Raw genomic sequence first — 27996 nt, forward strand, 5'->3', positions numbered from 1 at the left:
TTCTGAGATTCTTTCAGCTCTGGCTTATTTTCAGCTTCCCCTTCCCCAAGTTCAAATAGTTCCACTAAAAGGCTTGGTGTTCCCTTCCCCAAGTGCAAAACAATTCCAGGATATCTCGGGGTTCCCTTCCCCAAGTTCAACACAGTTTAGGTTTCTTGACTTTCAATGATACTTCCAGTCTCACTTTATAATCCTTTGGACTCCGTAACAGTTCAAATAGATGCGTTCCTTTTACTTCAACTATTGTACCGCACAGCCTGAGTCTCTTGACTTCTCTTGGCTCTTTCTCAAGTTGGGCTACTCGGTCTAGGTGCAGTTGTCAGACCACACAGTCCACCCATTACAGGTTACGCAACCGATAACCCTTAGCACTTTATCATGGTTTTGGTTTTCCTTGACCAACACAGGTTTCGCACCGTGCTCCTGTGTTAGTAATAAACATTTTCTGTGATTTCTCCTTGCCGGTCTCTTGGCTTTGCTACAGCTTGCATTCACTGTATTCTGTGGTGTATCCTCCTCCACCACCTTGCTTTCACATTGTCCATTCAAGTTCAGCAACTTGTCTGTGTCACTTGTTTTTCACTTAATTCACAGTTCTTCAACTTGTCTTTCCGGCATGCTTTTCACTTTGCTCATTAGTATTCATTGCGGGGTTTCACTTTGTTCATCGATGCTTCTTAGCAGTTTTCATTACTTACACAATAGCACATCATTCATTTTCCCCTTGTGCCATAATTTCATATTATTTCCATATCTTCTCTTTTTGTTCGGTATTCAATATATGTTTTTTGTATTTCACAAAATATTTGCCAACTTGTTCAAGATTCATAGTTCTCTCATTCAGGTTCCAAACCCCGTTCTTATAAGTTTCAGTCCTGTCACTACCAGCAAATGTTCAATTCCTGTCCCTGGAGCGCCCGGTATGAGTATTCCCTGTTTCGCTCTCACCAGGCTTGTCTGCTCCTCCAGGCGCCTTCCTTCTGTTCACTGGCTTCTGCTTCACTGGCGGGTATGTGTCGGGAGTTCGAGCGAGCAGTGCTCGCCACCTGTGAACCTTGTGACATCGGCCCACACTGCTTCAGAGTCTTCTATGTGCTCCAGCTGGAAACACACGGCATAGGGGACTGCAGGAGCTTGTGTGTGTGTGTGTGTGTGCGTGTGTGTGTGTGTGTGTGTGTGTGTGTGTGTGTGTGAATTCTCTTATAAGGCTAATTTCCCAAACCTAGTGAGTCCCCTTGCAATGTCACCATTGGCTTTATTAGTCAAAAATTGTGAAGAGAACCAGTACAAACCATCATATTGCGGAAGTACTGGAAGGGGTTAATTAGATTACCCCTGGGTCGGTTTCCAAGGGGGCACTGTCGAGTTTCTGGCTGGTGGCAGTGGTTACCACGCAAAATATTCCACCAGAATATTTCCTATGGGATTTTCCCATTGATTTTAAACGCACCACTTTTTTGGTGCATTGTAAAGATACCGCCCGTTTATTTAATTAATATAAAATCGCCGGTTGGGTCTTTTCGATTGGCCTAGTGGTGAGCCGCCCGGCTCACCACTTAGCATGTATGAGTGACAGCTAGGCTGTTGAATAGGGGTTTTTCTGCATAAAAGCAGGGCTTTTGGGACTGGAACTTCAGAAGTCGCCACTGGACCTGAGAATTCCAAAAAGGGGAGAAGCTGAGCCACCTGCAACGACGACACCACCGGTGGAGCCATGCTGCATTGCCCTCACCACTTCCCCGACGACAAGAGAAGATCTTCTGCTGCAAGAGTCTTCTCCCCCTGAGCTGGTGGGATCAAACAGTTCGACCTTCGCCTTCCAGGACGTCCCTTGGTCAAATCGTCAGTGCCAAGCACTCGGTGGCCGGATAGCCAAGCTTCAGTCCAGCAGGACCGCGAATAAAAGGAACGCACCTTTTAACCGAACAAACTCCGCGGCTGATTTCATCCCTGGGCAGTGCAACGATTCCAAGTTTCCTCCTCGACGAGATCTTCTCCTTCCCTGGTCAAAACCACAAACTGCACCCGCTGCCAGGAACAACTGCCACCGCTGGAGCTTCCTCACTTTTAAAGGTACTGTGTTCCACCTGGCCTCCCTTTCATCGGATTGCTAAAGATGACCCTTAAATCCTTGGCTTTCCAACTGGGTTGGCCCTCAGAACTTCTTAACTTTATCTTTCACGCCAAACCAACCTCTTCTGAACAATTTAGTAAAGACTTGAGTGCATTTTTAAACTGTGTGATCTTGGGCACATTTCGCCTTGCTCCATTTAAAGTGGCCCTGGCCTATGAACTTTGGCTCTACAGTAGACTTTGCCTTCACTAGCTTACTGTGATCTTAGAAAAGTGTTGGGACCTGTTTTATTTCCATAACCTGTCTTTTTCTCTCCCTCTAACTTAATTATTGGAGTGCCATCTAGGTTAAGCACTCGCATCTGTTTTTACAACTCGTGGTGTGTTGACCTAGACTTGTCTAAATAATTATCAAGGGAGGTGTGTATACTTTTTCTGATTGTGTTTGAACTTGCTTTGATTGATAGTGCTTAGTGTATTTCCTAAAGTGTGTTTTAAAATAAATAATTATATACTTTTGATACCATGCTCTGGTCAGTGTTTGTTTGCTCCACAGTATTATTGGCCCTATTGTGTATGCTCTGTATACTGCCCTACTCATCTTGAGAGAAGTCTGACTGCTCAGCCACAGCTACCAGGTAAATCTGGGTGGTGCAGACTGCTACCAATTGGGTTTACTGCTTGCACCTGTAGTCTTAATCTTTTTGCAGGAGAGAGAGAGAGAGAGAGAGAGAGAGAGAGAGAGATTTAATAGAAGGGGTGTTATATGTCACCCTGTTGCTGGTTATTTGCAAAGATGCGGCATTGCTGTGTATTTTTACAAACTGTAGAGGCATTATATGTATTTGGAAACTCACTTCTTAATAAATATGTGATTTGCGTATGTAGATGTAGATGTGATGCTTTTTTGAGAGCTACTTGCTCAGCTGTCTATACACACCCTTACCTTTACAGTGTGTACATGGGCAATGTACTTCCTCACCACATCTGAGGAAGCTCAGGAGAAACTGTACAAGGAGGTGACCCAAGTACTCGGCAAGGGTCCTATTACCCTGGAGAAGATTGAGCAGCTCAGGTGAGTAATTTTCATTTACTTCAGGCTCAACTTCTATGGAAATGTCTGTCTCAAACTGTAAAAACATCTTGCTCATATTACAGCTCCAAATCCACTATGCTTTCTTCAAAAACCTGGGACCACATAAGTTCACTTTCCAGACTAAACCTGCAAGCCGCTTTGCATACTACAATCACACATGCCCCCTGTCACTGTGAAGGCCCCTTTACACACTTTCTGACAAATACTGGTTTTGTTCTGCGACCCAGCTGCTTCTGAGTTTTTATAGCAATATTTCTTAACGATAAACCCTGAGCAGCATCAGGGCCAATTTGTATACTGTAACTAACACTAGCGCCATTCGTTACATTAAAGCAACTCATGCTCCTATGAGTGCATTTCATGTGCTGTTACTCTGTCACGGAAGAGCCTTAATACTGTGGCATGTAGACTTGGGGCAATTGTTACCAGTCAACAAATAAACAACACCTGGTTTCATCGCAGGCCACAGTCAAGGAGTGGATTTCTGACCGCTAATTTGGCCGTCTGTCCGCTTTTCCTGGGGCAACCAATTTGGGATTTACGTTAACTTCCCTGTCCCTATTTCCACCCAAAAAATCACCCCCACCCCAATGCATATTCTTGAGGATGGGAAACTATCATAATTACAGGTGAACCCATCCACACTGTGGCTGCACTATTATCTAATGATGGCAACCTCCCCAAAGAAATAACCCTTTGACTCTTGGATGCAAGAATCCCTGCACCCAATAGCCTCTCCCCATACAAGAAAACCGCATAAGAGAACATTGAAACCCAAAGGTTTAGCTAACAACTTTGCGGGGTTCAAGTTCTATAGTAAAACGGTTGAAAATAAATGGCTAAGGCACAACAAGCAAGTCAACATAAATGCCCTTGTCTACCACAGAAGCGGTTATCGTTTGGAAAGGACAAATGAATCCTGCTACTCCCCATCCAGATCGGCTAATGCCCATCATTTTTCTGAAAGAAGCATTCCATGTTTTTCGCAGAATTCAGACAACCAATTGCTTGCTCAACCTGAACCATCTCAATGATTTTTGCAATTTCCTTTTTATTAAAAAATTCACATGAATGCATCAACTCAAAGTTATACGTGTTTCTCCACTTTTTCCTCAGCCTTATTCTCGCTCAGTCTATTTTTTGAGCCTCTAAAACACTTTCTTGGCAACCTTCTAAATCCTAATTCAAACCAGCTCCTTTGTGGGCTCCCACACTGATCCTTATCCCTCTCTTCTTTTCAAAACCTTGTGAATTCTGACTCCACCCTTCTGGAAGAGAGGACCTTCAGATTCAGATTTCTGCCAAAGACTAAGGAAATACACTCCAAGAAACCTCACATCTGGAAGTGCAAAGGAACACAGCCCCACACATTCACTAAGAAGAGTTACCTAGGAGAAGTCGTACAGCAAACAGTACTACCCTCTCCAGCAACCTTTACATCCTTCTTCGGAGTGTCCGGAACACTGTAGGTTTTTTGCTGTTTTCTGAACTGAACCAATCTTTTCAAAAAATGGTGCAACAAATAATCCCCCCCCCCAGCTACCCAGCAGACTTCATTGTCACGCCCAACCATGACTTTGTTTTCCTTTCCTTGGGACAGCCATCGCTCCAGGACCTTGCATGATCTGCTGCTTGCTGCAAACCCACTTCTCCCTTGCTTCCATTACTTCTTGCTCATTCTAAGTGGGAACACACTAAGAATAATGAAGGTCCTTCAGGAATTCAGTTCACCATTTTTTTGTTTTGGCTATTAGGTGGCACTGAAACCGCTACCTTTAAAGCCAAAACTATTGCCATTAAAATAAAACTTTAACATAAGAGCTTGCAAAAGGGGTTGTGAATGTAAGTTTGTAATGCTTTTTAATGCAGATGATATGAGGATGGATTTATGTAGTTTGGCTATGTGCCCCACCAATTTAATGCCCATTGTTAAGTGAAATCTATAGTATTTTCCTCCCATTCCCACCCATTTGCCCTCCAACCACACTTATTTTTGCACTTTTTGGCTGAATTTGTACTGTGTGGTGAATTTGTTAGCCATTTTTGCTTCCAAAAGGGAGTTTGCCAACTGCTAATGTTATATAAAAGTTATTTGACTTGATTCATGCTTTAAAATATATTTACTGCAGCTTTGAAGTTATGTTACACGTTTTACAGTATTATTTAGTCAAAATAAACAAGGTACTTTAATAGTTTAGTTTTGGTTCAAAATGTCTCTGAAAATGTACATATATTGGCTTGTGGGGATTGGTTTAGTGTTTTTGATGTAAGGAGTACCTGATTTGCTGTGCAGTTAGTGAGGTGATTAGATTTGCAGTGTGTGTTTGTTTGTATTAGTAAGCCATTTTGTTTCTAGTCAGCCGTTTTCTTTGTACATTTGAAAAGAGCAGACAGCTATGAGTTTTGTTTGCATTCGTAATTTGTCTCAGCGGCTTTAAGCCGCCTCCAACATTGAATTTGTTTTACTAACGTTAGAAATATGTGTCGGTGGCGGCTTGGCTTTCCCAATGCCGCCGCCGATTTTCACTTTTTGTTTTACTAATGTTGCAAATATGTAAAGGCGCTGCAAAAATGTTGTTAACTCGCCGCTGGCACATGTTGCCAATGTTAGTGCAACGAAGTGAATGTCGTCAATGGCGGCTTGGCTGCCAATGTTTGAGTTTATTGTCAATCTATTAATCCTGTAGAATAAAATAATGTTTTATTAAACTGAAAAAGGTGTGGTGGTATACACTAAAGGGTCCCTCACACAGTAGATTTTGTTGAAAAGTAATGTACATGAAATTTCTTTCTAGTACTTGACAATGATGTGTTGTTTGATTGGGATACCATCCAATAACTGGAGCTGCGTATTCCTAACCTGCAATCCCCAGACCTCTCTGCACAGGGTAAAGTATGCGAGCAATCTCACTTCAGATATGGTTTCTCACAAAGCCCAGAGTGTTTGATATGCATGCGCTTTGGACCGAAGTTAGACATGAAATAATGTAAGATGCGCAATTATTCTACATTTATTCTGTGGATTTGGTGCTCTACATAAAGTCCAAGCTAATTAAGAAGTGTGAGTAATGTGGATATTTTTCCCCTTTCTCCCTTATTCTAATTTCCACGGATGCTTGAGAAACTTGTGGGCATTTTATTTAAACTTTTTCTTCTATATCTGCACAATTCTGATGAGGTGAAAGAGGAGTCCTTGTGCAGTGTGGGATCCCTCGGCAGGAACTGTGCAGCAGTTTCGACCAAATGACCACGCTAGGAGGTCGAGAGTAATTTCAAACCAGCAAGCGAACCCTCAATAAAGGGGAAAAAACCCTTTAGATATCAAACAAAACAAGCTTGTGATTTACGCTGTTTGTTGTAACGAGGAAAACATTTTGCTAGTGCAGTCTTATTTTAGACATCACAAACCAGGGAATAGGTTAAAACGTACATATTTTAATAGTTATTCTTCACAGTTGCAATAATAAATCATATACACCACTGTTTCAGCTGGCATCTCTTCAAGCCGGTTAACACACTCGGTCCAGGTGGACTTTTACAAAACACATTAAATTCAACAAGCAGTTTCCTACAGTAACTTGCTCCTTTAGTGACTTGTGCTGTGCAAAATCGCACTGGACATACCTCATTCAGCACTCTTCCACTTACACCCCATTCATACCATTCTCATTCTCATCTTCTCATACACATACTCAATACATAAAAATCTAAATGACCAAAAAAGGCCCAACATGTTTCTTTCCTAACGGTTTCTGTGTATCAATCAAAGGAAATTCATCACAGGCTAAAAGGTTTTGTACAAGATGCATGAATTACGCTAGCCATCTCGGCCACTAGTTCGCTTCCAAAATTCCTAAAGCGGTTAGTCTATCAAGTCTTCAATCCTTGAAGTAGACTATGGCTAAAGTAACTGCAGATGTCTTCCCCTACAACAAAACAGCAGCCATAAGAAAATCAATGTCAAATTTGACTGTGTTTAAGTATCATTTAGACTATCCATTGTGTTTAATTCAATAGCGTAGTTATACTTTTCATTAGTAAACGTCAACTCATGGTTACATCTCTTAGGCTACATTCTGGAACCTCCACCTCAGTTCGCATATCTAACCCGTAACATTCATCACGGGGGCAGCAGAAGAAAACCCGCGTACCAGCCGAATTTGCACCTAGCTCCTAGCAGCACTCAGGTTAAACCATATAATAGGGAATATCTCTTGTAGTCAGAGTGGTGAGAGCCCTTCCCTTTATTAGGGTCTTGCACCCTTCCAGGAATAGAACAGACCATGTCACTAAGTACGTGGCAACAAACTCCCACACAGCTTATCTTACTACTGTGTAACTCGCGTTCTACACCATTGAGGAAGTCCTTGTTTCAGCAGTCAGACCCTCACATAATGTCCTCTCCTTGGAGTTAAATAGTCCAAGGAGCTAGAAAAAGAGGGAACAAATAGCAATGATCAGTCCTACTTGATATGTAATTCGTATGCCCACCCACCAGGAGCCAGTTTCTTTCACGGGCTTCATTTAAAATCTGTGCTTACCCAAAATGGCCCAAAGTGCCTGCGTGGGAATTGCAGAGAAAAGCGTCAGTGTGCTCTGCTCGTACACGTTCCTGGTTCTCGCTGCGATGTGTCGTCGTTGCCCCAACATCGTCACTCTAATTAGTATTTTCCGAAGAGCTACCAAGAAATAATAACATAACAGCAAGCGTTAACCGATGGCTCGTTTTAGCTGGTATCTGCACACTCTTGTCTCTCTCTCGAGTAATAACTGCGAATCCTAATCAAGGTGCGTATGTTCTCTCAAAACTGTAGATTGAGTACTGACTGCACTTGACCGGGCTGCTTACCCAAATGTAAACCCAAAGGTGGGTTTAATCTTTCCCAACACCAGTCGTGCTACACGTCTGGCATTTGACTCGCGTAGCGGGAGTTGTCGCGAAATTACTGGCATCTCACTCTCCCTCAGGTGGCTCTATACGATGTGCTGTTTTCGCTAAAAACGAAACCACATGAGGAAAGGTGTAAGGGAGCAGCTCCACGGACCACTAATTACGCTAGCACGCACTGAACCAAATTGAAAAAATTGGCTTACCAGGCAAGGCTTCTATGGAGATATGCGTTTACCTCCCAACAGCAAGAACGGGTATGATTGATAAGCCTTTGACATCATCCGCACCATTCGAGTGCAGGTTTTAAACCTTTACTTTCCCAATAAGCTTGCTTCCTATTGGTGTTTTAGACATATAGGGCCACCTGGGAGTCAGGTGTCGGGTAGTCAACTTTTTATGTTTCCTGCCTCTGACGTTACCACCGGATCTTTTTCCATCTGTGCGGGACAAGAGGGAATACGCCACCCGGACAAGTTTGGGCAGACAATTTGTCCCCCGACCACACACGATTGGTGATTTCACCTCATCAGCACTCGCTCCCCTGTCACATTGGGCCGTCCAAGTTTGGGGAAACAGCTTACCCGTGGGACTCGGCCGATCGCAAATTCGTATCCACAGCGGAACACCCTTGCTCCCACAGGAGGTCACTAAAAAAATAATGTAATTTTTCCCATCATAAAAGCACCTTGTTGTACACAAATGTCTCACGTATGAATCCAGACCAAACATCAGATCTTCCACAACCAGAAACTCTGGGTACATTAATATTTTGCTAATGGTTACATCAGCTTCTAACTGTCAAACGGAACCGCAAATAAATTCTTTGGTTCAGTCTGATGTGAGTTAACTGAGCCTTGGTTGCCACTACTGTTCTATAACACAAACCCCAGATATTAATAGGGTTCTTTAAGCCACCTTTGTTTAGGTCAGCCAATCAATTTTCTCAGTTAGACATGTTAGCATGCTTTTGGTCAGAAAAATAAATTGCTGCTCTTTCTTCAGCAAAAGCTTTTTGTCCGTGCCCTGTTTCAATTTGTATACAATTGACCATCTCAGGTCCTCTACACAATGAATTTGCTCTATCCAGTGGTGCGTTCCAGGTGCGGTTCTTGACGCAACTCCTGTGCTCACTTATCCGCAGTTTAATTTTTCTGTCCGTCTTCCCAGTGTACAGCTTCTGGCACGGGCACCATATAATATAAATGACCATTCTCGAGTTGCAGTTCATATGTGTCTTATGTTGCCAGGGGGTTCGCAACCCGATGTCTACTGCTGTACTTTTGTTTGTGAAAGGGCAGCATTTGCAGTGACCACACGGGTAATGCCCAACAAGCTCAGGTAAGCACCATTGTTGAGGTAATGTTAAGGGTTTTGTTGGTCTAAGACTCACATCGTTCCGTGTTATCTTCTCTTATATGTTGCAGCTCCTTTTAAATGCTTTGATGGGCCTTTGTATTGGTTTAGGAATTTTTTCAAAAATATTCAAATTTTTCCCACTGATCTTTTTTAAAAAAAATTATTTTTATTGAATTTTCCAACAAACATAACAATCCCCCTAACTCCTCCCCCATTCGCTCCCCCCCCCCCGGGTTTTCCGTTGCTCCCTGTGGCCTCATTGTGTCTCTCCGGGGTCATTGCAGATCTAAGAGTCTTAGGCGTTGCGGGCGCCAACTGATCCTAAAATCATCCCTGAGAAAGGTTAGCACTCCCTCCCCCACCCCCCCCCACTCGCCTGCGAAGTTCTGCATTGCATTGTTCATTGCGTATGTAGCCCATTCCATTGCCACCATCTCCACTGTCATGAACCGTTGTCTGCGTCCCTTCTGGACTTCCTGGTCCCTGACCCATAGGGGATTGAATACAGTGATCCTTCCAACATGGCCGCTTGAAACGGAATGCTGCTGGCCAGTCTCTACGCTCCACGCTGTACGCTCTACAAAACAGACACGCCCCGTGGCTCTGCGCATCTCAACGCTACCGCTTGCTGTAGTCGGACGTGTGTTGCCGGAGTTCGCTGGAATCCGAGGACCAGCGCTCGGGGTTGTACAAATCCCGGACCGTGAGAAAGAAGACATCACAGAAGGTCGCAAGCAAACAACAAAAGCAGGTGAGAAGGGGAGAGACTTGTGACACCCACACTTTGCGCAACCAGTCTTGGAACGTCGGTATGTCTGAGCTGTTCCACCTCTGGGCTATAATTGTCATTCCAGCTATGGTAAGCATCACCCACGCTCTTTCTCTGCCTCTTGGCTCTCCTGTCGCTTCTTCAGGCCGGAGGCCTAGTAAGGTCCATTCCGGGGGCATGCTTGCCCCTGATCCAAACACCTGTTCTTGCGCTTGACAAATTTCCTTCCAGAACGGGTCTATTTTTGTGCACCTCCACCAAATATGTTCCACTGTGCTCTCCTGCCCAGAGCCTCTCCAGCAGATTCCTGTTGTCTCAGGGTATATCCTGAGCAGGCGAGCTGGCGTATAATGCCACCCATAGAGTATTTTGTACCAGGCTTCCTGGGTTTGTGAAGCTCTCGCTAGTTTGGGGATTTTTCTCCAAAGTTTCTCCAATTCCGTCTTCTCAATATCCCTGTCCAATATATGTTCCCATCTTCCCAAATATGCCCACTGTGGCCTCAGGGTAGCTTAATCTAGAATCTTGTACAGTTGCGAGATTAGTTCTTTCGAGCTGTCATTAGTCCTTAAGAATTTCTCGAAGGGGGTCGGTGATCTCGTGGCCGCCTCCTTATTCGTGAGGTGTAGGAGCCAGTGGCGCAGTTGGGAATATCTGTCTCTCACCCTCCCCTAATGCAAAATCCCTTTTGCAGTCTACAAAGGTGCTGATTTCCCCCCTTATAAACATGTCTTGCATTATCCCGCAGCCCCCTTCCCGCCAGGTCCTGAATGCCCCCCTCTCCAGCACAGGAGTAAACTCTTTATTGTTGAATATAGGTGTGAAGGGGGACGGATAAATTGTGATTTCCCTATGTTTGTCCAGTCTGTCGCAGTTATCCGCAACTAGTTTGGTGATGGAACTCTCATACATGTGGTTTGGTTGGTGTTGCTTAGGTAGCCACAAGACCTCCCCCAAGTCATGCTTTGTGACTGCCCTGTCCATTTTGACCCAGTGTTTTTCTTCCCCCTCATGGAGGAATTCCTTAATTAACCTTAGCTGGGTTGCCTCATAGTACTGAAGGAAGTTAGGTAGGCCCAGTCCCCCTTGTTTCCTCGGAGCTATGAGTTGCTTCCTACTCACCCTTGCTTTTTTCCCCTCCCATATGAATTTGTTTGTTAAAGCTTGGAGCTCCCTGAAGAAGCTTGCTGGAACTACTTGGGGGATGGCTTGAAATAGATAGAGCATCCTCGGCACAGTGACCATTTTTATTGCCTCCAGCCTCCCGAGCCAGGAAATCCGGAGATTCTGCCACTTGTGGAGGTCCTTTTTAATACTTCTCATGGGGGGGAGGGTGGTTTGCCGCATACCACCCTTTAAGAGCCATGGTAATCCTCACCCCCAGGTATGTAATCCCCCCCAGGTCACCATGCGAATGGCGTTAACCTTTTTAGCTCTTGCCTCTCCTCTTTCACCAGGGTCAGGTCCATCAGCTCAGATTTGTTCATGTTTATACGTAACCCCGACGCTTCCCCAAATTCCTCGAGTAATAATCTACTCTGCCTGCTTGACTCTGTGGGGTTGGTCAGGGCGAGCAGCATGTCGTCGGCGAAGGCCGCCACTTTATGCGGTCTACCCCCAAATGGCATTCCCTGTATTCCCTCAGACTCCCGGATAGCTTGTAGTAGGGGTTCTAAGTAGATGGGACACCCATGTTTAGTACCTCTTTGGAGTTGGAACGGTCTCGATGTTGTACCGTTCACGACCACCCTTGCTCGGGGACCCTCGTACTTTGCCTTGACCATCTGTAAGTATGCGCCTCCAAGTCCCATCCTTTCCATAGCCTTAAAGGGAACGACCACTCTACCCGGTCGAACGCTTTTTCAGGTCTAGAGATAGTAGGGCTGCCGGAGAGTGAGTTTTTCCGCCTTTTCCACTAGGTGTGCCACCCTCCTTTATATTATTCGCTGTCTGCCTTCCTTTCATAAATCTCGCCTGGTCCTGATATATCAGGTCCGGAAGAAGCTCCTCTAGCCTATTGGCTAGGATTTTTGTGTAAATCTTAGCGTCCACATTAATGAGCGCTATTGGCCTATAGGATGATCTTTCCAGTGGGTCCTTTCCCATTTTCAGGATCAGGAAGATCTTAACTTCTTTCATGGATGGGGCTATTTGCCCTCTATCTTTAAAGGAGTTAAAGAGGTAGGTCAGTTGTGGCGCCAGCACCCCGCCGAAAGACTTGTAAAAAGACGCTGAGTACCCATCTGGGGCTTTGCCTGCGGGCAGTTTCCTGATAACCCCCCCCCCTCACCTCATCCTCCGTTATCTCTTGGTGTAAACCGATCTGGGAGTCTCCATCTATTTTGTGCAGGCCTATCTTATCCAGGAATTCCTCTTGGACTTGGGGGTGGGGGTTTTGTGATGTGTATAATGTCTCATAGAACTTAGCCATGGTTTCTTGAATGTCTTCTGTTCGTGTGACCCTTTCACCTGAGTCTGTCTTTAAAGCCATGATTGTGTTTCTCGCTGTTGCTCCCCGGAGGAGACGCGCCAGTAGGGCATCTGCCTTGTTTCCTTTAGCGTAACATTTTTGTCTCACATATAGTAGGGCCCCTTCTGCTTTTTTGGTTCGTAAGATCCCCAACTGGCCCACCGCCCTCCTGTATTCCCTCTGGTTGTGTCTGTTGGTGGTCTCGGCTACCTTGGTCCTTGCCCCCTCGACCTCTGCCTCCAGCTGGGTCTCCAGGGCCAGCAGCTGTTTGTGTCTTTGTGGTTTGGCTGCCATAATTTCCCCCCTCATTGTGGCTTTAAATGCGTCCCACCTTATGTCTTCTCCCGTGTCCCCCCTTTTATTATTGTCGAAGAACTCTCTCATCTTGCACTCTATCTCCTCCCTTATTATGGGATCCCTCAACAAGTACTCCGGGTATTTCCATCCCCATACCTCCCTTCTCCTTTTTCCCCAATTCCAGCTGCATTGATAGTATTTTGTGGTCTGCTATTCCCATGGGGCCCACCTCTATCTCCTTGACTCTTCCCGCCAAGTTTGCTGAGACCCAGATATAATCTATCCTGGACTGTGTCCCGTGGACTTCAGAGAGGAAGGTGTAACCGTCCGCATTCCCTTTCAGTTCCCTCCGGACGTCCCTCAGGCCCATGCTCGCCAATTATGTCCCTCTGCCCTGCCGAGGCCACTGCCCCCCTGCCTGTGCTTCTGGCCCCCCCTGATCTTTCTTTGGCCCTATCCCAAGCAATGTTTAGGTCACCCATTATGATTATCTGGCCCCTTGCGCACTCTCCTAGTTTTCCTAAAATGCCCCGCAGGAAGGAATCCTGTCCTGAATTGGGTGCGTAGCTGACCCCTATCGTATATGTCGTGTCCACAATTTTGCCTCTCACTATTATAAATCTGCCCTCTTTGTCCCTGAGAGTCTCCTCCACCCTAAAGTTGACCGATTTCCTGATGGCCAGCGCCACCCCTCCCGATTTTGTGGGCCCCGATGCCTGGAACACCTGGTCGAACCCCCTTAGTTTAAGTCAACTCTGATCTTTACGGAGCAAGTGTGTTTCTTGTAGCCCCAGAAAGTCTGGTTTACCCCTTTTCGTGAATTGCTCAAGCTTTTTCCTTTTCAGCGGGGAGTTAAGACCCCTGACATTATGAGTTACCCATTTGAATAGTGATTTGTCTCCTGCTGTGTATATCCCCCCAGCTCTTTCCCTCCATTCGTTCTCTCTGTTCCGAGTTCCCGGCTGCATTTGCAGTGTCTGCTATGTCCCATGGGTAGCACTATTGCCTGGTTTATATCTGATCTCATTAATTGGAATTGATCCTGGAAGGTTCTTCCCAGTGAAGTTTGGAGGGAGAGCATCTCCCCGCGTAGGTCTTGACGCGAGATTTGTGCTGCCAGATCTGAGTTGTCGAGGTGCTCCTGTCCCGTGGTTCCTTCTTGTGTACCCCTGTGCTCTTCGTTGGCGTCCTTATTCGCCCACATAGTTAGAGGGGGCCTGATGTGTCAGCCTGCGGCAATCCGCTTTTATTTGTCTTGTTCTTGGCAGTCATGATTATGGGATTCTGTCGGGTGTGGATGACCAATCGTTTCTGCTTTAGCAGCAGGGCCCTGGCTGGAGAGCCCCCCAGACCCTATAAGCGCTTCCCCTTGAGCTATCCCTCCAGTTATGGCCCAGAGACTGTGCTCTTGGTGACTCCCGGTGCAGCCGCTGTAGTGTCTAATTGGGCTTCGTGCTTGGATTAGATGACTTTGCGGATCTGGACAGATCTAAGTGCCAGTGTAAAGTCTATCTGCCTTTTTACGCTATGCTCTGTTTGTATCAGATGTGGGCAGTCAAAAGTCCAGAATGTAATGCCCGTTTCCCCAGCTCCGAGATTGTCCTTATTTGGAGATTTCTGCCGTGACTGCCGGGTCGTGCAGTGGGAGCGGGGGCCACCGAACATGCAGGGGGGCCCACCCCCCCTCCGGGTCTCCGCGGAGCGGGGTGCGGCCTGCCCGGAGTGCTTCTGGGGGCCGGAATTACCAGGGCTCCGCACCCACTGCCGCTCTCCTGGTCTCCCTCCCAGTGGGACTCCGCCCCCTCTCACCTGGGTTGGCTGTCCGCAGGCCGCCGCCTTCCTGGTCCCGGCAGAGAGCCCGCTACTGCGATGGGCGTTCTCCTCCTCTCTCCGGGGGGCCCGCTGACCCCCGACGCAGCAGGTGCCCGGGTCCCCGCTCGCCGCGTGTGCGGAGGTGGCGGCTGTGGGCCCGTTCAAGTCGGGCCCAGGTCTGGCGTATGCTTCTCCGTGCGCCGGGTCTCCGGGGAGTCCCTGCGGCTGTACATGGTATAGCCTTCGGGTCCTCTCTCCACGGTCAGGTCCGACGGCCCCTCCTGGCCCAGGATGAGACCAGGGGCCCTCTCTCGGTCCCCCTGGGGGACTCTGCGCCAGGGCCGGGCCATCTACCTTCCTTCTCTCCTCGGCGGCCGCTGTCTGTGTTGGTGCTGGGGGGCCCTGGCTCACGCGCTGGTTCCTGGGGCAGCCGTGCGCTCAGCCGCGTCCCCGATCGCTCTCCCGGGACTTCCTCCCTCTTTTGGTTGCCTGAGGAGATAGGAACGGGGCCACTCTCCTGCTTCGCGCCAGCCCGCCTCCTCCGCCAGGAACCGATGCCAGTCAGCCCGTCGTGTCTCCTTCCTCCTACGGGCCTCTGGTGTCGTCTGGGCTTCGTGCCTCAGTTTCTCATCCTCTGCTGGTCGTGATTACGGCCACGGTTGTCCACCGGTGCGGGGACCGCCGAACTTTATTTTGAGCCACTTGTTAGCCTGCTAGGGGTGGTGGAACCGCTTGATTCAGCTGGAGGGCTCCGGAGCGCCATCGACACACCTCTAGCTGGTGTCGGCGGCCATCTTGTAATCCCCACTGATCTTTTTGATGGTATTTGACATGTGGCTGAAAGTGTTAACAAACACAATCTGTTCGTTTTTTTCTTTATGTATCCTCTGTTCCTTATATTCAAGGAGGGCGTCTCTATTATTGTTGTCTGCTCTTTTCTGCACACTAGCTGTAATTTAGGCGGGTACCCTCTCCTGGTTAGCCATTCTTGCATTTGCTCTGCCTCCATTTTGTAATCAGCCCTTCTAGTGCTATTTCTCTTGAGCCTGAGAAATTGGCCTAGGGGGAGATTGTCCCGCACGTGACGCGGGTGGAAGCCTGAGTAGTGGAATACTGAGTTTTTGTCGGTCGGTTTATTGTAAGGCTTCACGTATAATTTCTTGAGCTCCGGATCAACCATGATGGAAATATCTAGGAAGTCCAATGAAGTCACACTATGCTTGAAGGTAAATTGCAGGAGTTTATTTCGCGTGTTAATCCATGAGAGGAGACTCTCCAATTGAACAACCGTTCCTTTCCAGACAACAAAAATATCGTCTATGTAGCGCCGCCACATCTTAAATCTCAAAGGCCTCCATATACAGATTAGCTATGCTGGGTGCTAGTGTGGCACCCATGGCGGTTCCTTGAGTTTGTTTGTAGAACTCGCCAACAAAATGGAAATCACTTTCCATGAGTGCCAACTCAGCGCACCAAAAGATGAAGGAAACTGGAGTTGTTTTAACAGTATAATCTTGCAGGAGTTTCTCTTCTAACATGTCTAAGGAGGCTTTCTGGGGTATACTGGTGTAGAGCGTGACCACATCTAATCCCAAAAAAATGTAAGTCTGAGGATCGAATTCTACACCTTCTACTTCAGTTATTATTTGTGTTGTGTCTAAGACGTGGGACACCATTTTTCTTAACAGTGGTAGGAAGAATTTATCTGCAAAGCGTGGTAATGGTTTGAGGACTGAATTCACCCCCGAAACAATTGGTCTGCCTGGTGGAGAGATCAAGACTTATGGATTTTTGGAATTATATAAAATTGGGGGATCTGTGGCTTGTCCTTGATCAAGAAGTCAGCTTTCTTCTGTGTAATCCACCCTCTTTCTTCTGCTTTGTTAACTTTTAGTGAGATTACATTTACCAATCTCCATAGTAGGGTCTTTCATCAAGGATTCGTAACACGCCAGATCTAATAGTTGGTGGTTACACTCGCTCACGTAGTCTTCTCTATTCAATAGTACTATAGCTCCACCCATATCCGCCTTATGGATAACAATTTATTGTTTTGCAAACTCCTCATTGCTTAATTTTCTGCATTACTGGTGTTGTGAAAAGCGTGTTTCCCTTTTGCTTGTTTTTCCAATTTGTCTAGATTGTGGAGCACCCTCTACTGGAACACGAGTGCCTCTCTCGAGAACTCTCATTTCTTCTGAGGTGGGCTGGTAGCCAGACAGGTTCACCACAAGGTCTGCATACTCCTCGTGATGCAGGGCTCCAAGTCCCAGGCTTCGACACCATGCAAGAACGCCTCACGTCCTACACAGTGATCATCATTGTGGTCCCTGCATACCAGTTTCACAAGGTCAGGGGAATAGATATGGGGCAACACATTCCCTTAAAAACAAGACGATATGCCCTACAACATGGGTTCCTCTACCCGGTCAGGGGAAGTCCAGATGACCAATAAAATAGAATAAAGTAATACATTTCAGGAAAGTGTGCCTTTTTTACTGCACAAAGAATGCAGATGCAATCGGTTTAAATGAACAGAGCAATGATGACCACCCTATTTGGCACTTGATACACAATTTCCCAGGCCTTTCACTGCATTCATGCAATGAAAGGAAGGGAACCCCAGGCAGATCTCAGGATCGCAGGCATTTCACCACCGCATGATTGGAATAAAAGGAATGAAACCCTGGCAGATCCCAGACCTAGGCAGTGAGTGACTCAATGATTTTCTCTGCCACGTAGGAAGACAGACCAGAAATTGGGAGAAATAGCTTGACAATGCAGACATGAAATCAGGCTGGGTCTGTCCCCCGATGCCCTTCATTTACTGGGATCTGTTTCTGATCACTCTGGCCTTTTATATAAAGCATCTATTTGCTGGTGATATGCTGTGTGCAACGCTTGACTCAGTGGTAGGAAGGTTTACTTCCTAGAGGAGACAGCTCTTGGGCTTGAGTGAGGATTAAACATGGCCAGGCGTCTTGCATTCTCAAGACCCTACATACTCCATGGTGCCAGGTGGAAGCCAGGCATGGTGCCTTTGTACCAGCCCTAAAGAGTTCCTTTTCTTAGCCTGAATGCCGCCTTCTGAACTATTGCGTGGGAGCCCAGTTCAATTTTTGTGAGGTCAATATAGAAGTGTCAGATTAATCCATTTTGGCATTAAAGCAGCTGTTGTGCGTATCCAAGGGGAAAAATAAAGGTGACGGTCCTCCACCTTTGCATTTCGCTAGAGCAGTGCATAATTCTGTAGGCTGATCCCTACCGGCACACTTTCATATAAAATGTCATTGTTGTGTGGTTTACCCTCCCTGCACACCTTGCCATGACATATTGATGACAAAGTTGGCTTTTAAGGTATACAATGACACTACCACAAACAAGTGTGGACCACTGACCTTCTACCCCTGGCATAAAAGAGCAAATACCAGGGCTGTGTGATCAACATCACTGCACATTATTAGCACAGTAGCTCCTTGGGCAGCAGTGCACGACTTGCAACAGCACACAGTGCAGTGACTAATGAATCCAAAGGAAGGGAATTGGGTTTCTGTGTTTATTGCTGGTTTGATCCATCAGCCTAGTGCTTCCCCTGATCCATGCCATTCCTACTGTGGTGGTGCACAGACCTGCAGGTGCACCCACAGCGGCACAAACAAGCCACATCTGTGCTATGCCGTAATCCATGCCACTGCATAAAGGATGATACCCAGTGCAGACATAGCCCTTCTCAGCCGCAGGTGAATGCAGCCATTTGTAATAGAGTCCCAAAGTTGCCATTTTAAGCAAACCTCACACATCCATCTTTAAACAGGCTGTGCGCTGCCATTTTTAAGCAGACTTAACATGGCAATTTTTCAAAAAAGGCCAGGCACGGGTTTTAAAAGAAAAATGCTCAATGCATTGGCATTTGCCAACTGTTTTGGCTTTTGTGTAGGTCTGGAAAAGGACCAGGCACTTCTGTAGTGGAATTAACTGCCCATCGATTGCAGCAGCTGTAAAATGGTGCAAGTACCTGGATACATATCTGCAGCGCTTGGCAAATGCTTAATACTTATAAACAAGCCAAAACTGTTGGTATTGCCAATGCTTTAATAGATTGCTTTTGTCCTAAAAATAAATGCACATCTCAGTTTCCCCCGTCCCATAAGCTCTTAACTTATCTGGAATGCACCATGTATAATCATACTGCTTATTTTTCTCGACTCCCTTGTAACATCCATCTGCCACTCCTGATGTTCTACACCACCACTCAGTCTATCTACCTTAGGGTGCCACAAAGCAAAGATATGTTGCAGTAGCCCATTTTGCCCAGGGTAATGATCTTCTTTCAATTGCTGCCAGTTTGGGTTCTGGATTGCGCCTTTATGAGCTTAAAAGGGCGATATTGAGATGTCTTTGGTTTGGAAAGAGGCTGAGGATATCGCGTCGGGCACTAGCACTTGCCACAGAGGCAGAGTGAGTGGTGCTCCTGCATTTTGAGCAATACTCTTGTGTCTCCCAGCTGAGGATGTTAGTGGATCATACGAGAAACACTGGGTTATTTTCAAAAATCAAGTCCTCGCACCTTTAACAACGTGGCATTTGTTGTGGGTCCTGAGAGCGAACGCAGGGATTCTTTGGGACATTTGGGGGAAACGCAAGAACATTACGCATCTATCATCATGATGCCCTCCTCTTCGTTTCATCTAGGGCACCCAGATTGGGCGGATATTACAAACCTTCAGAAATACAAAAGGTGGTACGAGGCAGGATTGGAAAGCACGGGAAAGCTGTGGGAGTGAAAACGCCATGTGACCTTATCCCAGTATGGGAAAATCCAGGAATAGGGCCGATATCGGTCTTCCTTTATCTCCAGTTGAAAGGGTGCTTTCTGCTTCCAGACGGATTGGGCAATTGACTAGAGGGTTGGTGCCTTTTGAGAAAATACTAGACACACATACACACACGAAGCGTCTGATATTGCAACACTATATAACACTAGTTGTGTCTGAGTTCACTGGGCCCATGCAGCAAGGGTGAGATGGGAAAGGGATGTGGATGGTGTGAGGAACCGGAGGGCATCCTCACTTCTTTTCCCCCCATTATCCTCTGCTCAGGTTGCCAGGGAAAGCCCTTTGCATTTGGGTCCCGCCCTTGGGGGTCGATATTCGAGGGAGGATCACCTGGGAGGAGGAGACTTGGGGAGAGGACATCCTTAGGTGAGACATGGTATCCCCATTTTTCTTTCATCACAAACCCTCCATTCCTCAAGCCTTCATAGGCTTTTGTCAGCCCTGCCACGGTGATTCCCCTAAAATATTCCCCAAAATGCATCAATATGGTACTGGGACAAAGAAGAAGACAACTGGACCAACACATCCTCATTTTGTGAAAACAAACAATTGTCAGCCCCAACTTAGTACTGGGATGAGGAGGAGGACAACAAGATCGAGGCAGGACTACCGCTTTGCTGGTGAGTGGTCTTGTCCTTTTTGTAATGTAACTGGAGGCCATAGCTTTAAAAGCTGAAAGCCCAAAACAAATGGGGTCAGCTGTGGAAGGACTGTCCGTGGCGAGAGCACAATTAGCTGTGTGCAGGGAGACCTCCGGCGTGGCAGGAGGATCGCTGGAAGCCCGTGAAGCAGCGCAGAGTGTATGCAGCAGGAAGCATTGACAGAAGAAGCTGGAGGCCGGTAGCAAGCCGTGAGACGTTAGCCGGTAGGATCAAAGGAAGTGGTCGTATGTATCCTGCTTCATAGTGGAAGCAATGCTGGGTGTGCACGAGCCACAAGAAGACCTCTGGGAAAAGACGCGAGTGACAGCCTGGAGAACCAAGAACCTATGGCGGCGGCAGCCGCAAGGAGCCATAAGACCGACTGGTGAGTGAAACCAGAAAGTGGCAACACCAGACTGGCAGACGGTGACAGAAATAAAGTGAATGCAACGTATTTAAAATACCAAAAGCAATGAAAGCAGGTTGAACTTATTTTGAATAATGAACAAATTGAAAGCCAGTTAAAGCAAAGGAAAAGTATGTTGAATATTAAACCAATTGCGAACATCTTGAAAACACTCTGCCATCCTGATAGGCAGAAACCTGTGCAGTTCCCTTCTGCAAAAGATTTAGGACTACAGGTGTTGGCAGTAAACCCACTTGGTAGCAGTCTGTACCACCCAGATTTACCTGGTAGCTGTGGCTGAGCAGTCAGACTTCCCTCAAGAAGAGTTAGGCAGTATGTAAAGTATACACAATAGGCACTCAGACACAATAGCACAAGCAAACACTGACCAGAGCTTTGGTATCAAGGTATATAATTATTTATTTAAAAACACACTTATTGAAACACTCCAGCACTATTATTGTAAATCACTCTAAACACAGTTACTATTATTATATATACATCCCTTATTCCTTATCAGACAAGTCTTAGTTAACACCACTTATTTCCAGACAGAGGTGAGCGCTTAACTATAGATGGCACTCCAATAGGTTAACGAAAAAGGGAGGGGAAAAAGGCCGAATGTAGGAAAATACACCACACTATTACTTAGGAACTCTTAAGCAAGGCAGGAAAGTCAAAAGTTACTTGTTGAGCCAAAGTCCATAGGCCGGGCCCACTCTTGGAGAGAGCAGGGCACAAACGCACCCAAGATCACACAATGACAACAGGCTTAAAAAGTCTTGCACAGAGTTCAGAAAGGTTTTAGTTAGGCTCAGAAAAGTTTAGCCAGGGTGTCCCAGGCTAACCCAGGTTCGAAAGCCGGGTGCTAAATCTACCCCGTACAGTCGGTTGCAAGGGAAGCCAGGCGGAACACGGTATCTTAAGTGGAAAGGATCCTCCAGCGGGGGCAGTTGTTCCTGGCAGCGGGTGCAAGTCGCAGCGTCGTCCAGGGGAAGAGAAGATCTGGACGTGGAGGAAAGATAAAGGTCGTTGCACTGCCAGAGAAGAAACCAGCCGCAGAGTTTTCCGGTTAAAGGTAATACCCTTTGATTCGCGGTAGTGGTAAAACTTGGTATCCCGGTTGCCGGGGTGCTTGGCACAGGCAAGGCGGCCACGAGATGCTCCAGGAAGCAAAAAAGGAAGCAGACTGGTTATCCCCACAAGTCGAAGGAAGAAGACTCTCCGGGCTGGAGATCTCCTCTGTCGTTGGGAAAAGTGGTGCGACGGTTCAGCAGGGCTCCACCGGTGGTGTCGTCGTAGCAGGTCGGCTCAGCTTTTCCCTCGTCTGATTCTTAGGTCCTGTGGCAACTTCTAAAGTTCCAGTCCCCAAAGCCCTGCTTTTATGCAGAAAACCCCCATTCACTCAGCCTAGCTGTCACTCAAACATGCTAAGTGGTGAGCCGGCCGACTCACCACTTGGGCCAATCAGGACGGAGTGCGACTTGAGTTGCCTAGGCAACTCAGTCCAGGGTGCCTAAATCCCCCTCCACCCCTCCTAAGTACCCCAGACAGAGTGGCACCACTTTGGAGGGCTTCTGTGGAGAAGCCCGCCAAAAAGTGGAACAAAGGGCTCAACTTGGGTTGGAGTCACAGGAGCGAACACATACTCCATTTTAGAACCGAGTTCTGGCAAAAAATACCAACCGAAGAATTAATATTAAATAAATAAACCGGCGGTATGTTCGAGGCTATAGGAATTAAATAATTAAAGTTGGTAGCCTCGAACAATGGGAAATCCCATAGAGATATATTTGCGGTCGAATATAAAAAGAAGTATCCACTGCCACCAGCCAAAACTCGATCAGGGGGGACGGAGACGTGCCCCCTCGACTAACAGACCCCGGGGCAATTGAATTGCCCCAGCCAGTACGTCCACAATATGATGGTTTGTACTGGTTCTGTTCAGAATTTGAGACTAGTAAAGTCAATGGTGACTTTACAAGCCCTGGGAGACAGTAGTCAGTCCCAGGGTATGGAGTCTATATTGGGGGGGTCACTATGACACCACTGTGTTACTGCACTGAGGGTGCTGCGTAACACACATCACAAAAACACATGATGCCCTATGGAGTAAAAGACCCCATAGCCCATTAAACACATCTAGAGTCAAAGAAACACACTCAAATCCAGCAAAGCTGCTGGGGGACTCACTAGGTTAGGAAATTCAGCCTAAACAGAGAATTCTCCCTAACACATCCTGAAAGGAGTGAAAGAAAGTGTGTGAAAGTTGTGAGCTGCATAGAAATAATGAACTGCCCTAAGTGACACAAGTGCTAGCAAAGCCAAGCAAGCACAAAGAGTTAAATGCAAAAAATGAGAGATTTAATACTGGCCACAGCCAAGCAAGTGCAAAGAACTGTACATTAAAAGGAATTAAGCATTGGTTAGAGCCGAGGAAACCTATGAAGGTAGAACAAGCACAAGGTGGTGGAACCAGCCACAAAACAGTACCAGGAAAGTTTGACACGTCACTGAAGCACAACTGTATATTACAAGGAAAGAAGCATTGGAAAGGGCCAAAGAAACCTAAGGAGGTATAACAAGTACAAGGTGTTTGAACAGGCCACAATGCATTGTCAGATGAGTATGACACATTTGACTGAGGCAAATCTCACTGCTGAGGAGAAGCAGTAGACAGTAGACAGTAGACTGGAGTCCAAAGAGAACAGTCAAGGAAGGGTACTGGTTCCGTGACCTGTAATGAGTGGACCATGTGGTCCTACAACTGCACCTAGTCCAGGTACTCCTGAATGGAAAAGCCACTTAATACACAGACCTTGTTGTGAGATTGAAGTCAAATGTTGTCTTGAAAGCAGGAAGATTTGAACTCTTGGGGAAATAAAACCCCTCTGCTGTTTTTTTTTTTGTTTTGTTTGAAAGCTGTAAGACTTGAGCTTGGCGAAGAGAATCCCTGTATTTTATTAGCTACTTTGAACTTTCGGAAGGGGAGCTGATCACAAGCCAAAGAGCCAGAAGAAGCTCTGATCTTTACTTTGAACACTGTTCCTTTTTGATGCTGACATCCCTACACATTGTATACAGTTATTTGTGAGGGCAAGTATAGGTTTTGGACACACTGATGTTTTATTTTGGCCATACTGACATTGACTATCTTTAGTTTTCTTTAGGTAGGGAAATCACACCTTAGCATAGGGCAAGTTAGGCATTCATCCACCCTGCCTTTTTAAGTAAAAATAGAAGTTTGTTGGGGAGCCGCCAGGGGGCGCCGAGATGTACTGACGGATGTCGGCTGGTCTCCGTCCCGGTGTGCTTATTTTTAAAAACTGAGCCGCCCCAGCATTGCGGGAGTTGTCCCCCAAGGTTCCCTGGTTCTGGGGAGCGGCGGCGGAGCATGACTCTGGGGCCCAAGGGTGCCGAAGCTCCTGAGAATACTCCCTCTCTCCGCTGGAAGCGGGATCGATGGAGCGGCCTTGCCCGCCGGAGGGACCGAGCAGAGACTTCCCTGTTGGTGGTAGGGGAGGGGCAGTGGCCTCCCTTGCGCGCTCGCAGCCAGAGGAGACCCGCGAGCGGTGTGCTTGCAAGCCGGATTGCAGAAGGTATCCAGCAGCAGAGGACGGCTCGGTTGCCTGGCGTGGTGAGCCGAGGTGTTGTGCGGCTGCTGTGTGGCTGCGCCTGGACGCGGTTGGCGTCCCTGTGCAGGCTGCCCTGTGGTGTGCTGAGACCCGGGGGAAGACCTCCCCTCCTGGCGTGTCTAGAGGTGAGCAGGGGGAAGGAGGCGAAGGAGTGCGGAGGCCCCCCGAACACTGGGCTTGCCAGGGGCCGCCTCATGGTCAGGACTGAGGACAGTGAGCGGGTGGCTTGGCTTGAGGCCATGCTGCTGGTGCTCGATTAGGGGTGCAACTGGCTGGAGCCCTCCAACCCCAGGTCAGGGGGACTTGGGAGACCCCTGTGCAGGAATTGTGGGCTAAGTGTCTCCCCCGCGTGAGTGGAGTGCCGGTGGAGGGTGTGGGCCCCCTGGTAGACTCTGCGACTGGCTGAAGCTGAAGAGCAGGACCAGCGTTGCAATACAGGGAAGGAAAAAAAAATACATTGTTCCGTGCACTCCAGGGAATCGTGATTCAATATAACAGTACACCATTTAAATTCCATGCACAATGTGTGACCTAGTGTCATCTCAAAGGTACTCAGTCTGGTATCATTGCAAAAGTGTTGCGGCTCTCTACAATGCCTCAGATTAACTGGAAGACTACTTACCTGCACAAATAAACATGTGCCCCCTGCTGGCGATGCTGGATACCCCCCGCTTCTGATCTCGCTACAGTGGGCTGAACGTCAAGTGCAGTTCTTTAGGTGGTGGCGGTCCATCTCCGGAGGCCCCCTGGGCCAGTTTGGAAGGAGGAGGTATCACTGGAATTGGAACGGCCGGGGGCTGGATGAGGGTGTGGGTCCAGGGAGCTGCGGGGGAGAGCGGAGGGACGTGAGCAGGTCGTAGGTGCCCGCCCGTGCTTTGGATGGACTGGGCACAGGCCCTGCAGAGTTTTCAGCGGGCCCCCGAACTTCCTGAGAGCAGGAATAGCATGCAGGCCTCGAGTAACCCGGGGGAAATGGATTTGCCATCAATGAGTCGTAACATGGCTGCCCTGCTGGAGGAGATTCACGGTTTCAGGGCAGACATAAGCAGAAGACTTGACTCCCTTCACAAGAAGATGGACTCGGTGGAGGATTGTGTCCAAGCCCTTGAGGCCAATCAAACCTCAGCTGACCTCTTTGAAACGCAGTTTGACATGAGACTAGCTAAGCTGGAGCAGAGGGAGGAGAAGGTTACCCTCAAGTTAGATGACCTTGAAAACAGGGAGAGACGCTCCAACCTGAGCTTCCTCGGAATTCCGGAGCAGGATGGGGAGACGCCGTTCGACATCTTGAGTGTTCAAGGCAATCATTAATAAACCATTTGATGGCGAAAACACCAGCAAACCTACAATTGACAGAGGGCATAGAGCTGGAGGCCGTCCTGGTGGCCCCAGATCTGTCCTGGTGAAATTTCATTACTTTACGTAGAAAGCCAAGATTCTTGAGCCGGCACACAGGAAAGGTCCTATTGACTGGGAGGGCGCTAAAATATCAATCTTTCAAGACCTTTCAGCGCTCACTCTTGCGCGTCGGAGACTCTGTGGACCCCTTACGAGATGGCTGCACTCTAAGGGAGTGTGATACAGGTGGGGCCACCCGTTCTCGCTGTCTTTTGAGTTTGATGGTTTTAAGTACTCCCTGGTTGCGGAGTCTGATATCCAGAGAGTGACTGGAGAATTATTAGGGGACTCCACCTCGAAGCAGGTTAGGGATGGAGGGAGTAAGGAAAAAGGAGACCATGATGCACCCTCAGAGAGCGCATGGCGGCGTCGCGTCCGAGGACATTGGAAGTATAGAAAAGTGGCACCTCCCTCCCCAGAGCAGCAGGCTACTTAATTAAGATGTTGGGGTTTTGGATGGTTCGATATGTGTGCCCCAGGGCTCGGGGGTCTGGTGTTAGTTTGCTTGTGCAAAGTTCTTCTTTGTTGCCTATGTCTCATGCTACAGGGTTGTCTGTTGTGGTGGGAAGGGTGGATGAAGTATTCTAGGTGATTTCATCTGTTTGTGCAAAGGGGGGCTCAGAATTACGTGTTTTCTACAGTTGTGATTCGCCCTGGTGGAGGTGACATCTGGTGGCCTGGAGGTGCGGCGGTCGGATGTCGCGGCCTTTCCAGGCGCTCAGGGAAGGGGTGGGGGGGTGGAAGGGGATGGTATTGGTGGGGAGGGGTTGGGGAAGGGAGGGATGAAGAGGTTGTCTTTCTTACTTGTTGAAGAGGGTTCCTTAAGGTATTTCGGTGTGTTGGGGTATGTGAAATCCACAGGAGTTTTCCTGGTTATCCTTGGTGCGCAGAGGCTGGGAGTAGGGGCTGTCATAAAGGGCTCCCTTGTGGAGTCAGCAGGGTTTTCAGGCTTTTCCAATGGGTAATTCCCCCCAGTGGTTGACGGTGGGGTCCCTGAATGTATGAGGATTAAACTCTCCTACCAAGAGGTCTATGGTGATTAGGGAATTTACTAGGCTCAAACTTCACTTGCTCTTTGTACAAGAGTCCCACTGGGCCAGGGGGAGGGAACCACCACTTAAATCCAAGGCTATCCAGCATGTGTTCCGATCCTCTTATTCGGCGGGGAAGCGAGGGGTCGCTCTCTTAATCTCCCTGAATGCTTACTTCTCCCCCAAGGCTGTTAGGTCTTACCCGGAAGGGTGCTATGTCTTGGTCAAGGGGGAGGTGAGAGGCCGGATGTGCACCTTGGTGGGCGTGTATGCCCCGAACGAGGGGCAGGACGTCTTTTGGGAAGGGATGGGGGAGAAAATCAGAGGGTTTGCCGAAGGCACTCTTATAGTAGGGGGGAATTTCAATATGGTATTGTGTCCAGATAGAGACAAGAAGTCCCCCAACCCCTGCCCAGACATGCAGTCCCAGACAAGACTCTTTCCGTCGGATTTAACAGGGAGTTGGGCCTGGTAGATACCCACCCCCTAAGTGCGATCATGAATCTCTTTTCAGCTTTTTCTCCAGGGTACATCTGGCATTTTCCAGGATCGATTATGTCCTGGTGGACTCCTCGATCGGGGAATGCATTTCTGATTTTTGTGGTAGAGACAATTCCATGCTCTGATCACAACTTGGTTAGAGTCAGGTTGGGGGTCCCCCCTCCTGGTCCGTCGAGGTCTTGGTGGATCTGTAATGGTTCCTTGCTGCAGGATAAGGAGTTGAGGCAGTCGCTGTTGGCCACCATGAAGGAATTCTTTGCTCTCAACGATACCGGAGAAGTGGAGGTCAGCGGTGTCTGGGATGCATTCAAGGCCACGATTAGAGGTTCCTTGATGGAAATGAGTTCTAGGAAGAAGAGGGAAAGGAATAGCGAAGAGTCGAAGCTGAGAGAAAAAATAGCAGCTATTCAGCCGGGAGGGAAGTTGAGATCACAGTTGTATCCTGGCAAGTGGGAGGAGCTTCAGAGCGAAGTTGTCTGCTCTTCTAGCGGGGTAAACGGAAAGGAAGCTGGCCTTTTAAAGCAACGGTATATGGAGAGGGGGGGAGAAGGCGGATAGGATCCTGGCTTGGAGGCTGAGGGAGCTCCGGAATAGCAAAAGGGTGAACTGTATCGCTGGCCATGAGGGGGAAACATTTCTGCAGGATGATCAGATAGCGGAGCAGTTCAGGCAGTATTATGAAGGTTTATATACCTCGGAGTACTCGGGAGATGGGGCGGATGTGGACCGGTTCATGGACCCCCTCCCTATTCTCCGCTTAACCCGAGAGAATTCGGACCTTCTTG

At 47.7% G+C, this 27996-nt stretch overlaps 1 protein-coding gene across 1 annotated transcript in view; it reads left to right on the top strand.

The window, feature by feature from the left end:
- Positions 1 to 27996, top strand: part of CYP20A1 (cytochrome P450 family 20 subfamily A member 1) — a 516898-nt gene that overhangs the window by 383043 nt on the left and 105859 nt on the right. Inside the window, exon 9 of the mRNA XM_069615523.1 lies at positions 3028 to 3148. Within this exon, the coding sequence (XP_069471624.1) occupies positions 3028 to 3148 (121 nt within the window). The remainder of the gene's footprint in view (positions 1 to 3027; positions 3149 to 27996) is intronic.

The sequence above is a fragment of the Ambystoma mexicanum genome, chromosome 9, assembly GCF_040938575.1.
Source record: "Ambystoma mexicanum isolate Mex_15411 chromosome 9, UKY_AmexF1_1, whole genome shotgun sequence".
In the NCBI taxonomy this organism is placed as follows: domain Eukaryota; kingdom Metazoa; phylum Chordata; class Amphibia; order Caudata; family Ambystomatidae; genus Ambystoma; species Ambystoma mexicanum.